The sequence below is a fragment of the Agelaius tricolor genome, unplaced genomic scaffold (assembly GCF_023055355.1).
Source record: "Agelaius tricolor isolate 1412-34295 unplaced genomic scaffold, bAgeTri1.0.p SCAF_48, whole genome shotgun sequence".
NCBI classification, from domain to species: Eukaryota; Metazoa; Chordata; class Aves; order Passeriformes; family Icteridae; genus Agelaius; species Agelaius tricolor.
In genome coordinates this window covers 2,668,437-2,685,639 of record NW_027269308.1, presented here as the reverse complement: position 1 = coordinate 2,685,639, position 17,203 = coordinate 2,668,437, and the positions used below count along the sequence as shown (strand labels likewise).

The 17,203-nt window shown below is 50.4% G+C and overlaps 1 protein-coding gene across 1 annotated transcript; it reads right to left on the bottom strand.

The window, feature by feature from the left end:
• Positions 1-102: 102 nt before the first annotated feature.
• LOC139604255 (serine/threonine-protein kinase PAK 3-like) lies at positions 103-16,894 on the bottom strand. Its single transcript, XM_071455350.1, has 11 exons — positions 16,564-16,894; positions 10,079-10,244; positions 6,890-7,077; positions 5,909-5,946; positions 5,347-5,469; positions 4,244-4,388; positions 2,994-3,115; positions 2,385-2,497; positions 2,008-2,125; positions 443-580; positions 103-204 (listed from the first exon to the last, which is right to left on the bottom strand). Exons 1-11 carry the CDS (start codon positions 16,892-16,894, stop codon positions 103-105), a joined length of 1,584 nt encoding a protein of 527 aa, XP_071311451.1.
• Between the last annotated feature and the right edge of the window lie 309 nt (positions 16,895-17,203).

Sequence of the window (17,203 nt, the reverse complement as noted above, 5' to 3'; positions counted from 1 at the left end):
ATGGCACAGCTCCTCTTAATACGCGGGGGATGGCTGGAGCTCTGCCCAAAGATGACACATCCCCTTTTCCCTCCTCTCGGCTGGCGGGGCATAAGAGCCTCCTCAGGCGCAGGTGTCTCCTCTCCAGTCTTCCTGCACTTGCTTGGCTGAGGTGATCAGAGCAGCCAGGCTGGAGGCAGGATCGCCGGAGGTAACAAAGGGATGCTGCCCAGAGGAAAAAGAACAAAGAAAGGAACTCTTACTTTCCAGGATCCCATCCTCACGGGCTCAGGCAGGATTCCCTGGCTACCAGGAAGACACACAAAGAGCACCGAGGGCAGCATGTCCCCCTGCGCCTTCCTGTGCTGGGAACTGCCTGCGCCACGTGGCCCACACTCCTCCTCATGCCTTCATGCAGGTGTCCTCAGCTGACAGGGCTTTTTGCCCCTTTGCTTTTTCTTACCTGCAGGAGTTCCTGGGCAGACCAGCGCCTGTCCTCGTCTGCCTGCAGGCAGCAGCGGAGGAAGTCACACAGGAGAGCCGAGTGGTGCCTGGGGTTCTGCAGTTTTGGGGGCCCGTTCCTTTCTATCAGTTCAAAAACCTACAGCACATGGATGCAAGAGGACACTGCACCTGCTCCTTTGCTAGCCACATCAGCTCTCTCCACACAGAGCCCTCTTGCTAAGCTGCACCTTACCCTGAGACGGGCTTCCCGCTCGTAAGGAGCTTCCCCTTCCACCATTTCCAGCCCCATGATGCCCAGGGACCAGATGTCCACTTTGGGGCCGTAGGCTTCTCCTCTCACCACCTCCGGTGCCATCCAGCTGGGAGTGCCGACGCTGGAGCTGCGCTTGCTGCGCTCAGGGCTGAGCTGAGCACAGAGGCCAAAGTCACCTGAGGCCAAAAACAAAGCCTGTCAAAGCCAGCTCCCACTGGCAAAGCGGCCAAAACCATTGCCCACTCCAAGCCTGACCAGGCCATGCTGAATCGAGCTGAAAAAGCAGCTGAGCTCTCCTTCCACGTGCCTGGAGCCAGGCAAAGAAGGCATCGGCCACTTCCACAACACCCTCACCATTCACGCACTGGCCAAGCGGCGCTTCTGCCCAAGTGGCAGTCACCCAAATGCAAGCGCACGGCAGGTGCTGCAAATGCTGCAGCCCAGCAGGGATACCCACCCAACTTGACAGATCCATCCATGCCCACAAGGACGTTGTTGCTTTTGATGTCTCTGTGGATGACTTGGCGGGAATGAAGGAAATGCAGTCCTTGCAGGCACTGAGAGAGAAAAAGGAGGGAGGGAAAGTTAACGTACAGGATGGGATTTCATCCCACCAGAAAGGAAAGAGCTCAATGGGATTGACGGCTTTCTCAGGGAATTGTGAGCGAGGGCGCAGCATCATGGTGCTGTCACGAAGAAGAGCTTGCTGCTTCAACACTCTTGGAAGTTTTTTTCTCGATTCCAAGCGAAGGCATCCGGGCTCCCAAAAGTTCCGCCGGCCTTGGGTAGGAAGCGCGTCACCTTTGGCTGGGAGGCGGCACGGCAAAGATTTTTGGGGAAGCCTAGTGGCAGCAGAGGAGGAAGCAGCACCTTAGAGCTGTTCCAGAATCCATCGCCATGCGGGCTGCAACGCTATCCTTTGCAGCTGAGGACGGCTCTTTGGCCTTAGCTGGAAATTCTGCCGCCTGCATGCTGCCTTCCCGTGGCAAGGAATGTAGGACAGACAGACAGGCTCCAGGCTAACATTCCCAGGCAAAGCTGAGAAGAGGAAGCAAGTGAACCCAAGCGAGTGAGGCAGCACCAGCGCCAGAGGACACACAGGATGGAAGAGTGCAAGAACAGAGCCTGAGGAGTGCGGGGACAGCGGCAGGCAGTTCACTTCCCATGCTCGCTCTTCTCCTGTGTGTGGTGACAGCAGCAGCAGCAGCAGCAAAAGAAAGGTGAGAGCAAGAAATCCCGGCTGTCCTTAACCTCCAGCTGGCAAGCAGCATCCTGGACAGGCTTGGGGAAGCACAAGCGGGATCCCTCACCTCCCGACAGACAGCGCCTATCTGTCCTTCCTCCGGGTACACTGCGCTGAGCACATCAAACAAGGTGCCGCCGTCCATGAACTCCATGGCCAGCCAGAGCTCCGCATCCACCAGGTAGCTGAAAGAAGAAAACCACGGCATGGAGAGACAGCAATGGGCACAGCCTCAGTCAGCCGAGGGCCCGAGCCAGGTTTTTGCAACTGCTCTCCAAGCTACGTGTGCCACACGAGATTCATGATCACCAGCTCCACCTCCTGCCACGCTCTGGAGACCAGCAGAGAAATCACCAGCAGCTCCCTTCTCTGCCAGTGACCAAAGGGCATCGTCTCTTCGGGCTTGCACTAGCTAAAGCTACATTGACAGGAGAATACGCCAACCTGTCTAAGTAGGTAACGATATTGGGACTCCTGTTGTCCCTCATGGCCAGGATTTCATTGGCAGCCAGCTCCTCGGACATCTCCTCCTCAAGCGACATGATCTTGATTGCCACCTGAAATGACATTGGCCACCGTTTACCTTGAGAAGACGCCCCCTGCTCGAGATCACAAGCAGCACGGAGCGAGTGCTGCTGCAATGAGGCAGCGGGCTGGGCCAAAGGGCCTTGTCACTAGACAGCAGAGCTTAGCAGAAGCACCAAAGGCCATCCCAAATGCATTCTGCCCCCTGAGCCTAGAGTGTACTTCAGAGGAACAGCCTCTGCTGCAGACATGGAGCTGCCACCCAAACCTCCAGGCAGGGCTCACAGCAGCGGGGAAAGCGCTCCAGAGCTGCAAAATGGCATGGGGCTGTTGGCACTTTACCTGTTGTCCGCTGCTGGTGTCAAGGGCTTTATAAACAGCTCCAAAGCCCCTGGAAAGACAAAAGCAGCAGAAAGAGCCCTTTATCCCTTGGCACTGAAATCAAGCCTAGGCAGCAGATCTCCCCAGGCTGCCTGCACGCCTTCCTTAGAAAATGCCTGGCTGCGGCGTCTCTTCGGCCAACAGCACGTCGGGCCGTGAGCCCTCTGCCGTGCGGGGCAGCCTGTCCAAGGGAACACTAAGGTGCAGCATGAAGACCAAGGGCCGCTGGAAATCTCCAAGGCGCACGCCCAGCCACGTCATTTCCAAACCTAAGGGGAACAGTCCTCCTTGTGCGGGTGTGCATGCATGTGTGTGTCAAAAGAGTGAGAACAATGAGAGTCAGAAGACTGTCCTTGAGAATCTGACATTTCTTGAATGGCAAGGTGCTCTTTCAGGCCAGAAAGCTGCAGGGGCAGAGGGCTTCCCAGCTCCTGCTCCTCCTTGCTGCAAGCAAGACAATGCCAGCATCAAGTTTTCTTTGATGAGGCCTTCGGATTGCTCTGCCCCAGCAGTCCAGGCAGGCGACAGGAGGTAAAGCCAGAGCCTGACCGTGATTGGAGCTTGCCTGACTTCACGCTTGATCTTGCACCAGCCAAAGACCTGGCCCACACTTTTGTAAAAGGAGCCGAGGCCACGCTTACCCTCGTCCCAGTTCTTCAAATGCCGTGTATTTGCTCATTGGCTGGCCCGGACTCACAATGCTCCCTGAAAGACAAAAGCAGCGCAGGGCGCTCACTCGCACACAGAGGCGCCGCTCCCCACACCCTCCCAAAGGCAGCCCCGCTGCCGGCAGCTCTGGGCCCTTTGCGGTCCCCTGGCTTCCAGCTGCTGAGACCAGCAAGTGGGAGGGCCATCTTCTCCACCTTTCATCAGGTGGCCTTTCCAAGAAGGCCTTGGTTTCTTTCAAGCGCAGCATCCCATGCCATAAGCCAAAATGATGAGACCTTAAGAAGAGGGCCCTAAGAGGTCACCAAGGGCCTTTGCAGCCTCTGCAGTCACAGCCACCATCACTGGCAGGTCCACTGCCAGGGCCACAAGGTGTCTGAGCCAGAGGAGGTGTAAGAACGGGAGCCCGAAAACGGCCCCCCGAAAGCTGGGGCCAGAGAGCTCCCTGGGGCCTAGTCACTTGCTAGGTGCCAGCCTTCTGCTCAAGCAGAAACAATCTCTGCTTTTGTCTTTGGCACACAAGGCAGCCCAGGCAGAGCCAAGCCAGGCCCAGCCGCCCTCACAGGCAGCAGGAAGTCCCTGAGCGCTGCCGCGCTGCCTCAAAGCACAACAACGGCTTCTGCCGAGAGGCCTAAGCGCCTCTGAGAGCGAGGGGCAACTTCTGGCACAGCCTACACCCAGACACGCACACAACACACTGCTCTGGCAGACAAGAAATGCAGCCGACTTACTCAGTGTCTTCCGGCCCTGCTCCTGCCTCATCTCGGGCTGCTGGGCTGCGCTGCTGCAGGAAGTGCCAGCAGCGGGGGGCGAGCTGGCTGCTGCAGGCCACGCTGGTCCAGCGGCACCAGGTTGAATTGCAGAGCCTGTGTTGAGCTGGGACCAGAAAGGATTGCCCGTCAGAAGGGTGTCTGGCACACATGCTCCGCCGAGTGCAGGGCCAAAGCAAGGCCTTGGGAAGGTGCTGTCAGCCACCGCCAGGCCTCTCCAGCTGGGGCCTTTCCCATGTCCCCTTCTCAAAGGCAACTTTGGCAAAAGCCCAAAGGCTACTTGGATCCAGCCCCTCAGGGCCACCTCCATGCTCCATGTTTTCAGCTTTTCTGCAAGACACTGGCAACAAGGGATCCATGGGGCTGCCAAGATCCAGAAAGCGATCAGAGCAGTTCCCCAGAGCCTTGTTGCTTTCCTCCTCCTGTCTTTCCCTGGGCAATGAAATCAGCCCGCAGCTGGCATGCAGTGCTCTGCTCAGAAGCCCGCAGCATGGCCCTTCTCTGATCCTTCTCACGCATTGCCCCTCTCCATGGAAGCCTTTAGGGAGCGGCCCTTTGGAGACACCTTCCTGCCCTGCCCAGACCCACGCGCCCTTCACAATGTAGGGCTGCCAAGGATTCTCCTCTGCAAAGGCTGCTCTGAGCGGCTGGAAGTGAAGCACAGCCTGAAGCTAATTAGTCCACGGAGAGGGCAGGTCCCTTCCAGGGGCCAGTGTCTGCCAGGTCCCCTGCAAGGCCGGCAACTGCGTCTTTGGGCCGCTCCGTCCGCTGACCACAGGCAGCCTGCACTGACAATGGGCACACGGGGCTGACTGCTACACTGAGAATCATTGAATGCTGCCTCCTGTCTGATGCCAGGAGACATTCTCGGGCCCTCTCGGCATCCCAGCTTAAATGCCAAACTTCAGACCCCATTGGCCAGGGCTCCCTGGCTTGCCTGAAGCAGCACTAGGTCCCGGCAGGCACACAGCCGCCAGCATCTTCAGCCACGAGCAACAAGGGCTGCTCCAAAACTGGAAGCCTGGCCCTGCACCAAAGGCAGTGCCAAGCTCACTGCCACTTACCGGCTCTGCAAGCTCAGGCTGTGCAGGGAGAGCAGCTGGAGGCTTGATGCTCTTTTGCTCCTCTTCAGCCTCTTCCTCAATGCCAGAGGCAGCCAGAGGAGCTGCTGACCCTGCTGTTGAGGCCTGCAGACAGACAGAAGTGAGAGAGATGGGCAAAAGGCAATCCCTCAGGAGCTGCTTTCTGTTGAGCTGGGAAAGGACCCAGAAGAAGGGGAAATGGTAGACTTTGATACAAGTGGGACTCTGAGTCATGAAAAGCCCAGGAAGTTGGCTGAATGAGGTGCTACTCCCATCTTGCTGTGCATTTGAGCTTCCCTGCTGCCTAGAAGCAGCAAGATGCCTTGCAGCTGTCCCATTTGCCTTTCATCTCTTGAAAGGCTCTTCCCTGCAAAATCAGCAAACAGCCAGTGCTCCCTTTGCTACTGCTGATGCCACGGGGCACTTGGCCTTTCTTTCAGCCTCCCACGCTGGCACTCCACACTGGACTGCAAGAGGCCAAGCTGGCAGAATTGCCGCCCCATTGTCACACGCCAGCAACGTCCCAGCTTCCTTTGCCACTCACCAAAGGCCAGGCTTGCCTCCATCCGCGTGTCAGGTGACCTGCAGCGAGCAAGGGAAAAGGAACCAGAGGCCCTTAGAAAAGTGCCTGTGCTGGCCACTCCCGCAGCACAAGGCAGTCCCAACACAGAGCATTTCCCTTTCCCAACAGGCCTCCAGGAGCAACAGCTCTTTCCCACAGCAGCCAAGAGAACAACAAGGACGCTAGAGTAGGCTCTGTCTACATTTGGGCCTCTTTTGCCAAGAGAGAAATAGAAAGACGCTGCTGGAAATGCCCCTTGCTCTTCAACACTCTGAGCTTCCCTTGTGCCCAACAGCTCAAGCAGCATTTTCCTCTTCTCTTTCCTGCATTTTAGATGGAGATTCTTTTAAATGGCATGCCCTAATTCCCATGCCTTGGCTGAAGATGGTAGCCCAGCAGAGCTTCCCCAAAGGGCCCCTTCCCTGTGGCAGCTCCCTGCTGAAGCAGCCCAGGAACAGCTGCTGGGCTCAGCAGCAAACCCTCCCTGCACTGGACTTTGTGCTGCATCGCCAAGGCAATCGCAGTCTTGGCACACCATCAAGGGGTCAAGTCACGCAGCCAAGGCCTCTAAGGGGCAGAATTGGGAGCAAAAGGCGCTTTCCTTCGCTCCTGGAGAGAGCCACTGAGTTGCTAGCAGTACTTCTGAGCATCTCCCCTCCGAGTCTGCAATCAGCAGCTTGTCTTGCTTGAAGCAGCAAGCGCAGGAAATGACAGACTCCAGTGCCGCGCACTCTCTCGGGGAGGGAAGGCAACCGCTGCAGGTTGCAGGGCAAATACTCTGCACCCGCCCCCCAGTACACAGATGCCCCCTTTTTAGCTGATGCTGCTGGCAGGACATTGACCAAAGCGGTGGCATCTTCATGGCTATTTTGTTCCCAAATAAACTCGGTCACTGCTGTGGCATGAAGAGCAGAGTCAAGCAAAAGCCAGGTGATGCCAGCCCCAGGAGAAACCTTTACTTACGAGTCAGCTGGGTCAGGTAGTAGCCAGAATAGACAACAGAAAAGACCGTGCAAACCGCGGCACAGACCTGCCCGATCATTTTGGCAGCGCTGTGCGGGTTTGCACACTGAATGCCAGCCAAGGCAAAGCCCAGACTCCTCTCGGGGTGCAGGCCGTCTGCTGAGAACTCCTTGAGCACAAGGATCCTCCTGCAGGGAGCCAGCGGAAGAGCCACTCTGGACAAGCAGGCCTTGCGTGCCCCAGGGCAACGCTGTGCTGACAGCACTGTGACGTGGCACCGCTCCCCTGACCTCACAATAGCAGCTGTTCTATGGCTTCCTTGTGCCCAGCAAGGCAACCTTCTGTACAGCTGATGCGAAAGAAAAGCCTGGGAAGTTCTCCTCACTCATAAAGCAGCAGAAAATGTCCTCCCAGTCCATAAGGCAGTGCTCAAGGCATCCCAGGGGAACTCAGAAAATGGGCCAACCCAAGCGGCATCCAAGGAATCCAAGCAAACGCGCCTTTTGGTCCCAAAAGCTTTGACTGAAAGCAAAAGTCTGCTTCTTCTAGGTGGCATGCTAGCTGGTTCTGAAAAGTCTCACTTCTTCAATGCCATTTAGGGGGGAAAAGAAGCAAAGATAATAAATTTCCAGGAGTATTTTAGGCTGCAGTCACTTCTCGAGCACGTGGGTGCGTGCTGACCTATGGAGGGGCTTGACAGCTGGCCTGCAAGCAAAGCTGAGTTCATAGAAGACACCCCAATTGATGGGTTTTCAGTGTATCCATAGCAAGGAAGAAGACAAGGCCGTCAGCATGGAAACCAATTAGAAAAGAGAGATGAAATTTTCGTAAGCTAGACTAGTGCCTAAGTAGATGTGTATACTTGCCTTATAAATGTCTGTAAAACTTTTGCCAATTCTATTGACGTTAATTGCTTTGCACCAATGGATATAAGAAGTTATGGTGGTGTAGTCAGTGACTTAAGATCACGCTTGGTTAAGAGTGTATAAGCTGGAGAACAGGCAGAATAAAGAAAACTTTTTTCTTCTTGGACCCTGATCACGTGTGTATGCCACGTGTGGCCTAATGGTGACAGTTGCCCATCTCTGGGTCAAGAGACAAGTATTGTCTGACAGGTAGCTTGTCAACAAACTGAGAAAGAATTGAGTACCTGGGCATGCAGATTTCTGAAGGGAGGAAAGAAAAGTGTTGACAAGAATAAGCCTGACTTTTAAACGCCTGAAAGAGTCAAAAATAACACGTTGTGGGATATTGTACCAGATGTTCCACAGAGTTAAAACCAACCACAACTCATTAGTATCTGGACTTCCTTGCCCACTATGCTTAGAAATGTTGCTTGAAGGCACTTTGTATCTAAAAATCCAGTTCCTGTAGATGACTGTAGATGTAGATCAAAATCCTACCAAAAACTCCATGTCAAAACCAGCAAGAGTGAGACTTTTGTCCTTGGCAGTAGCTTCCAGGTGCTCCTGTGTCGCAGACGTCTTTCATGAAAAATCCTTTCTTAGGATTTTTCCTTGTGAGAAGCTGCAGTTTCAGCAACCAAAAATAAACAATGGTTATCTGCTGCTGTGGAATGCAACAGGTAGTCCTGTGATTGGTCTCCTGTGGATGTTTGAATTTCCTGACCACTCATGGCAGAGCTGGCTCTTGCTCTGTCTGAGACACAGGTCTTTGTTATTCATTCTTTTCTATTCTTAGCTTAGCTAGCTTCTGAAGAAACCTTTTCCTTTGTATTGTTTTTTAGTATAGTCTTGATGTAACATATATCATAAAATAATAAATCAAGCCTTCTGATCATGGAGTCAACACTCTCGTCTCTTCTTCATCCTGAGAACCCTTGTGACCACGGTCACAGTCTATGTCCACGGAATCTTCTTTCCAAATTGTGCATTCCAAGTTAAGCCAGATCCTTTAGGCAAATGAATCCTCTCACATGCAGTGACATGCAGTGACATGTCACATGCACATGAACTCCATGCAGTTCATGTGCTTATGCACATGGCTAAATACCCCAATAAATCAGATATCAGGATCTGTCAATGCCTTTTTTTAATCTCTCCCTCAAAGTTTCCATATACTGTCTGTAAAAAGCTACTTCATTTCAGCCAGATCTAGAAATCACTGGATAGAGCTAATCAAAGATTCTGACTAACGGGCAAAATGCAGTTTCACCAACTTCTTGTATCAGATGATTGTTATTTACCTCTGAATCTTAAAAAAATCTTGTCAGAAAAATATTTAAAATTTTTTTCTTAATTTGATTCATTGCTTTATGTCATCCACCAATGACATTTTAATAGGAAAACAATAAACCAGGATTTAGCGCTACATGATATATAAAAATAATAAACAGATTTCATTATTTAATAAATAAATAAATATTATATATCACATTACGTGATTTAACCATAGGTTATTTTTTCTCTATACTGCATAGGAATAATCAGTATTCATCTTTTTCTTATCTACATAGGCCTGTGTAGGTTTGCACCAAACTGCAGTTTAATTACGTTTAGGCAAATTGCTGTATTTGGACTGGCAGAGAAATTCTGCCATTTGAACATTGGTTTCCATCTAGATTGCAATGAGAGTTTAAAAGAGAGAAAGAAAATCCAGAGAAATATTTTATAGAGATGTCAATGCAATTTTTTAATGCTGAGAAGTTCCAGTATGGAACAGCCATTTGCTAGAGGATTTTAGAAAAAATGGCTTTCCTACTTTGGGAAGGAAGAAAGGAACTGACACCAATTCCCATATACTTGATCATGTGTTTGTCACAGATTAGATTTTGCAGCATCTACAAAATGGATTAACTGCCTGAATCCAATTATCTTTCTCAGCAGAAGGAATTGGGGCAATAACATTACAGAAGGGCCCTCCAGCCCAACAGTCCTCACACAATGCATTTTACATAGGAAAAGGTCCACACTGGCTGTCCTTGCGCAGCTGGAAGGAGCAGTCAGCACAACTGCAAATGTGTGAAATCCACAAATGCTGAATGAAAATATTCAACGGGGGCAATCAGCTGGTCAAACCCTGAGATGGAAAACACAGCTCTCAGAACAAAACCAAATTGGTGTTTGGAACAGGCAGGGACTGTGCAGCACATCCCTGGGAGCAGAATGTGTGCCTGAGAGTTGCCTGTTCCTGGGTGTTTCCAGGACCAACACACCAATGTGCACTAACAGCAACACAGTGGAGAGCGCCAGCCCCAGGGCAGCAGAATGGAGCTGGCCCTGAATGCACAGGTGTGCAGTCACCTGTGTGTCTGGGGAGAGGCTGCCCGGCTGCCGCAGCAGGAGCTGCTCCCGCTGCCCGGGGCTGCTCCGGCCCCGCAGGAGCTCTCGGAGCCCTGAGCGGAGCACACGGCATCGAGCCCGAGCTGCTGAGCTCCCATCCCTGCTCCTGACGCTCCGGGACGGGCTCGGATCCGCGGGCCGGAAAGAGCTGAGCAGGTGAGACGCCGCTTGGATCCGCGCTTGGGGCACTCGGGACTGCAGGAAAAGTGTCACCGGCAGCTGTCATTTGTTTGGCCATTTGTGTGGTGAGGAACGCATTTGTGTCTGAGCTCGGCCTTATTTGGCTGTGCCATATCTGGGAGCACAAAAACTATTTTTCATGAAGGTAAGAACCTGGTTTGATCGTTATCTTATGTGCACATGATGCTAAATATAAACACTCCCTATTTTACATACCAGAGGCCTGCCTTAAAGAACCTATGGCTTTGCAGATATTATTTCCACAATTTTATATCTTTCAGAGGAAGCAGCACTGTTCATCTGAACTAAATCCTTCCTTACACTTCAGAGAAAAAACAGGTTGTGTGAGAGCTCTGCTAGCTGGGAATGAATGAATGGAAGAATTTTAGGACACTGCTATGGAAAGTGCAGACGTTCAACCATGAATTAATTTAGGGAAAAGAGCTAGTAGGTATGCTCATTTATGAAGGTAAGTACCAAAATCTGAATTTTTCCTGTATTATATTGAGCCCCCAGTATGTTTTGTAATTGCACTTTTCTCTGTATTTTTTCATGCAGATGTCACTGGCAGTGACATGCTCTGTGCTAAGTGCTGGATTGGAGGGTTGGCTGGGGAGATGCCTTTAGTTTTATGGCATACAGGGGTCTAGGGAGGGTGTGCGGGTGTCCCTGTGCCCTGGCACCAGCTGAAGTGCAGGAGCACTTCCAGGGCTGCCTCCAGGCATGATGAGCTGGAGTTAAAGCTGATACCACCTCTGACCATGAACAGCTGGGCCTGATATCATAAATAGAGCTTTCTTCCTTTCTTACTAAGAGCCAGAGTCTGATAAAATGGGTTCTTCATCCTGCTGTGATCAGTGAATACAGGGTTCATTTCCAGAAATTTCCCGCTTTCTCTGCTTTGTACCTGCCAGCTACATCAGCCATAATGTCCTGCTGCTCAGCTTCCTTGAGAGAAGCTGGCATTTCTTTGGAAAAGGGCTCTTCACTAACAGTTGGACTCACAAGTGGCTCATTGATGTCCCTCTAATTCCCAAGTTGTTTCCCATCTACAGTTGCCTTTTAGGGATAGACCCTGATGCTCCTCTGATTTCTGTGGGATCCTCTTTGCCTACCACTTTCAGGAATGAGCTAGAAGAGGCAAATCAAGGTTCAAGGGAAGGACTTGTGTTTCCTACTTCATCCTGGGTCATTTAATTTGAAAAGTTTTAGACTTGGATTTTCAACACTGCATTGTCATTGGCCCAGACTTCAAATTCTTTCAACATGAAAGTTTTTACACTCCAAAATAGTATCTTTCACAGAATTTTAGTAAGAAAAGAAATGGGTGAAGAGCCCTCCACTTAATGCTTTTGCTTCATGAAAATTCCATATTGGTCCAGAATAAAGTGGATTTATCTGGATACTCCTGGAAACTCCATGCCTTCTTTCTCCCCTTCTGCAGGAGCACTGCGGGGTGGGACGGTCGGGACGGACGGAGACGAGAGATCTCTGCAGCCAGGCCGTGGAACCTGCGGCTCATTGCAAAGGGCCTGGGTGCAGGGCCCTGCTTGGAGCTGCCAGGCACTGCTCGGAGCAGGCCCGAGAGAAGAGAGGGGCAGAGAGGATGAGAGGGGGAGAGAGTAAGAGGGGAAGAGCGTAAGAGAGCGAGGTTCCTGCTACAATACAATAAATCTTCTTCTCTGTTGAATAGTCTAATTCTCACTAACCAATCTAGTCCAAGATACAAATCCTATAGCATTTACATCCAGCCTGTAAGAATCATTATATTACCATACTGTGTTACATTTTAAACCCTAAAAACTCCTCTTTGGACCCCTTCTGCTGAGCTAGTAGGGTCTGCTCTGAACCTTGGACCTGTCTGCAAGCAGAGGGAATTGTTTCCTCAAAAGGGGATTACCTTCAGTTGGGCCACACCATTGTTTTCCAGTTGTTCACTAACTAAGGTATCTCAAAGCTTGCTTTCTTTCAATCTTGCTTATAGTTTCTATAGTCTCAAAATCTTTTGCCAGACAATCATATTTATAAGGCTTTCCTGTTTCATCTTCCCCAATACCCTTCCTTTCCTCAAGACAAGGAATACCAATGTGTTTGTTTGAAGATCATGCATTTAGTAATGCAAGTTATTAAAATCATCTGATCTGGAATCCCTTCCCCACTTCAAAACCCACACACTTCATTTTTGACTCCAGCTGCAGCAGACCTAGACATCTTTCACCTGCTTTCTCTGTTGTAATTGACCAGTCCTTTCTCTCTTTGACTACTCATTTGGTCAAATAAAACTAAAATGCAATGATCCCTTGAAACATGGTGCTCTCGTCAGCATATTTCCTATTTTCCCATTTATTAGGCAACAAGACTTCATTCTGACAGGTAATAAATACAGACCTTCAGCTTTAAGAGGCAGAGCACATGAATTCCATTCAAATGGGCTCCTTCATATTTAGTTTCTCTTCAGAATGACTCATGAACTGTTTCAAGTTTGGATAAGCAATTAATGCATCAGTGACTAACACACAAGGAAGAGATGATTGTGAGCAAGCAAATAATGGCTTGCTTAGCCACACAGCAGGCTCTGCACTTTTGAAAGAGAATTTCATTACATTTTGTGAGTTTTAAAGAAGCAAACAGAGAACAAGAGTCTCTATATGTTTGGAAGTATCATATATAATTCTGCAAGTGTTAATGTGAGAATCTACAGAGTATCCTGCTTAATGATACATGTAGTTGTGCAGTTTTTTTATTTGTTCATGGGTATGTTTGTGTCAATAACCACATGGAAAGGAATTTTTCTTACATCTTGCAGGAATATTTAAATGGGATGAATATTCATGCTCTAAGCTCTGTGGGCTGTGGCAAGAACACTAATGCCTATATAGCAAGGTTTCCTTTTACAAAACTCTTTTTTCCTACTCCTTTCCAACTTGTTCCCTGCTCTCCTTGGGTCAGCAGAGCAGAGCCACTCTGCCTCCACCTGGAATTTGTCTGTCCCTTTCTTCTTCCTGTTCCAAAATCACCCTTAATCCCTGCCTCCCACAGCTCTGCTCACTGACAAATAAGTGCAGCACCAACCAGTTCATGGTCTCCACACCTGTGCATTATTTGCTGCCATTCTGCAGAACCCAGTGGAGATGTGTGGGCTTTGCTACCATTGGTGGATTTCTGTATTTTCACATCTCCACAATTGTCATGGATTTAATGCTGCTTCTGCTCCTGAAGTCTCTCTATGTCCATTTATCTGCTGCTATTGCTCAGGGTACCCAGTGCTTTTCAGCTGGAGCAGAATTGTTTTAGCAAACACCTGTGTGAATGCTCGTGCAGATACAGTGTAATAGGGGCTTAGGAGAGCTGCATCATACAAAACAACATCAGTGGGCATTTTTAGGAGAAGCTGAAGAAGAGGGGATGTAGTTCTTACACACTGGACAACAGCTCCAAGTGCCTGCTGTCACAGAGCACCCTGCAGATCATCCTGTGCTCCTTTGTGCTCGGCCTGAGGTGCCCGTGCTGCTCTCTGGGCTTGTGCAGAGCCAAGGAGATCCCCGTGGAGGCCACTCTACAGCCTCATGCATGCACAAGAACTTTAGGACACATTTAAGCCTCACACACATGCAAAAAACCCAAACCAAACTGAAACACCACAACAAACTCTGAAAAACACCAATCACTTGTTTTTAACATTTTAAAAGTTTAATAGTAATAAAATGGTCATAAAAATTGTAATACAATTAGAGTAGTAATAATTTGGACAATTTGAATTAGGACAATATGAGACAACAAATACAAAGAGTTATGGACGTCCGGGTACCTTTTTCTGGGGTACCTTTTTCTGGGCAGCAAAAGCCCAAAAAAGGACACCCGTTAACACAGGATTAACCCTTAAAAGCAACAGCCTGTTGCATATTCATACACTTCATACATGATGCATAAATTCCATTCAAACACAGGATTCTGTCTGGTCATTGTCAACTTCTTCCTCCAAATCCTAACAGCGCCTTTGAGGCAGGAAGAAGTTCGTTTCTTCTGATAAGAGGGCCATAAATTCTTTTTCTCTGAAAGATTTAGGTGTCCTGTGGCTGCTATCTCGCTGCAAGCCCTTCCTTTAAAAAAAGTATCCTACATAGCATCGTTTCTATTTTAACAATTTTTATAACCTAAAACTATATTTAACACAGTACTTAAGAGAATCAATACAGCATTACTTTCTAACACAAGCCATATAATATTCATTTTAATATTTGCAAAAAGCCAATCATAAAATACATGCATTTTTCACAAAACCAAAAAACCCATGGAAATTTTTTTCCAAGTTATAATCGATTGTCTCGTGTCACCTCCATTCTGTTTTCCAAAGCAGTGTCAGTGTTCAGACAGAAGGACAAAGAGAGGTTTTAGCAGGACTGACCAAGTTTTGGAGGGATGGAGCTGCTCTCCCCCATCAGAGCCTGCTGGCTCTGCCTTTCTGTCTGGATGGGCGGCACAGCCGCGGCCATGGCAGAGCAGCCTCCTGTGCCCCCGCAGTGGGGCTCAGCAGCACTTTAAGCCACTCTCACCCTGCACTGCCCAAGGGCTGCTCTGGCAGCGTCCTCAGCTCTCTCTTGCCCCTTTCCCTCCGTGCTGCCCTGGCAGCTGAAAGCCCAGCTGGCCCAGGGGGGTCTGGGCTCTCAGCCACAGTTGGGTTCTGCTGCTCCAAGCCTGGAGCTGCCACGCTGGGGAACCCACAGCTGAGAGCTTCCCTGGAGTGCAGCAAACAGAGGGCCTGACACGAGGGGAAAGGGCCCTGAGGTCAGGCCAGAGATGAAGGAAAAGGGAAATGGCAAAGGAGAGAAGAGAAAATTCACAGGGCTTGAGAGCTCAATCTTCCCTGCAAACTTTGCATACAAGTCTGGATTCCCAAAAGATCACTGGTGTCTGAGTTTATTATGAAATAAAAGAGATTAAAAAGAATATTGATTAGTTGCTTATCGGCTATTCTGAGCACTGATGATTTTGGGATTGGAAGGAAAATGCAGTATGTGACCATGCTATTAAAAAAAGATACATATGCATATAAAAATGTAGCAATCAGAAACACAACATAAAAAACCAAAGATCAAACTAATTCTGGCATTTCCTCATTTGGAAAGTAAGGAATCTGAGCTACAGGTTTCTAAAATCCTTGCAGGTCCTTTTATATGTAATACAAGCATACAAGACTTCAGAATGGCATTTTCAAAAGCACTGTGTCTTCACCATGTTCTAGCAGTTTTCCAAACAGTTGGAGACAAGAAAATATCAAAGTTCTGGAACCTCTCAAGTCCTTTCATCTCAGTCTAATCCTGAAAGAAAAATCTAAGTTATTGTCTTCTGAATAATAGGTATATTATATTCTATTAAGGAGACATTTGCCTTGTTGGTTATTTTTTTTAATCAGCTGTCCAGTACTGGAAAGAAAACAAGATCTTTCTGGAGGTCTAGAATGGTAGCAGAAAGAAGATTTTAAGAGACTCCATTTAGAGCTTCATTTTTCTTACTGGTTATTTTTTCTGGAATTGCCTAGCTAAAACCAGCCAGAATTGCTCTAATAGACTGGTTTCTTCCAAGAGAGTAAGAAGGAGAGGAAAATACAGGTCAGTCAGCCTTGCCTCCATCCCCTGACAGGTGATGGAGTAACCAATCCTGGAAACCGATCCAAACAAATGGAGAAGAAGTTGATTGGGAGTGATGGTTAAGCTACCTGATGCCCGTGATAGGACAATCAAACGGATGGATATGGGTGGAGCAATGCATGATGTGTACCCCAGCTTTCCCCAAGCCTTTGAGACAGTCTCCTACAGCATCCTTAAACACAAACTGCCAAAATGCCCAGCGAGGAAGGCTGAAAAATGGATGAGGACTGTCATCAGTGGCACAAAGTAGAGCTGGAGGCAAGTCACGGGTACTCTGAGCCCCAGGGGCTGATGCTGGGGCAGATGCTCTTTAATGTCTTCATTCACGGCCGGGCTGGAGGAGCAGCTCACCCTCAGCAAGTCTGCAGACAAAACAAAGCTGGCAGGAGCAGCTGAGAGCCCAAATGATTGCGCCATTCAGAGGGACCTCGGCAGGCTAAAGAACTGGCCTGAGGGGAATCTGATGGAGTTCAAGGATGGGAAATGAGAAGTCTGGGACCTGGGCAGGAATAAGCGCAGGCATCAAGAGCTGCAGGAGGCTGACTGCGAGAGAAGCGGCTGTTTTCTCTTCCTTGTCTTGCTGGTTGGGGGTTGTAGCGCAAGGCCAAGGCAGAAGGATGCCTGCAGGCAGAGAAAGAGGGGGTTGGCAGCTGGCCCTGCCGAGCCGAGCGCGGCCAGCCCCGGAGCCGCCCCGCCCGCGCTGTGCCCGCAGCCCCGGCTCTGCCGCGCTCGTCCCCGCCAAGTCCGGCCCGCGCCGGGGCCGCGCTGGGCGCGCGCGGGCCCGAGCGCAGCGCCCCCCTCAGGCCGCGCGCCGCCGGCGCAGCCGCGGCCGTTGCGCTGCGGGCGTTGTGGCCACAGTCGGCGATGGACGCCATGGCGGAGCTGCCGCTGCCCGCCGGGCTCAGCGCCGGCACCTTCCCCGCCAAGCTCTGGCGCCTGGTGAACAGCCCCCGCGTCCGCTCCGTGCGCTGGGACAGCCGCGCCCAGGGGCTGCTCATCGACCGCTGCCTCTTGGAGCGAGAGCTGCTCAGCTCGGGCCACGCCCACAGGGGCCGTGGCCATGGGCCGGCCCCGGTGCCGCACACCTTCAGGGCCACGCAGTTCCGCAGCTTCGTGCGGCAGCTCTACCGCTACGGCTTCCGCAAGGTGCCGGGCTGGGTGGGCTCGGCTGCGCCGGGCGATGC

Coding starts and splice junctions, on each gene's coding strand:
- LOC139604255 (XM_071455350.1), bottom strand. CDS start 16,894: ATGGCGTCCATCGCCGACTGTGGCCACAACGCCCGCAGCGCAACGGCC. Junction 7,078..10,078: donor GCGCTCTCCACTGTGTTGCT/GTTAGTGCACAT, acceptor GGCTCCCTGCAG/GAGGATCCTTGTGCTCAAGG. Junction 4,389..5,346: donor AGCCTGAGCTTGCAGAGCCG/GTAAGTGGCAGT, acceptor TTCTGGTCCCAG/CTCAACACAGGCTCTGCAAT.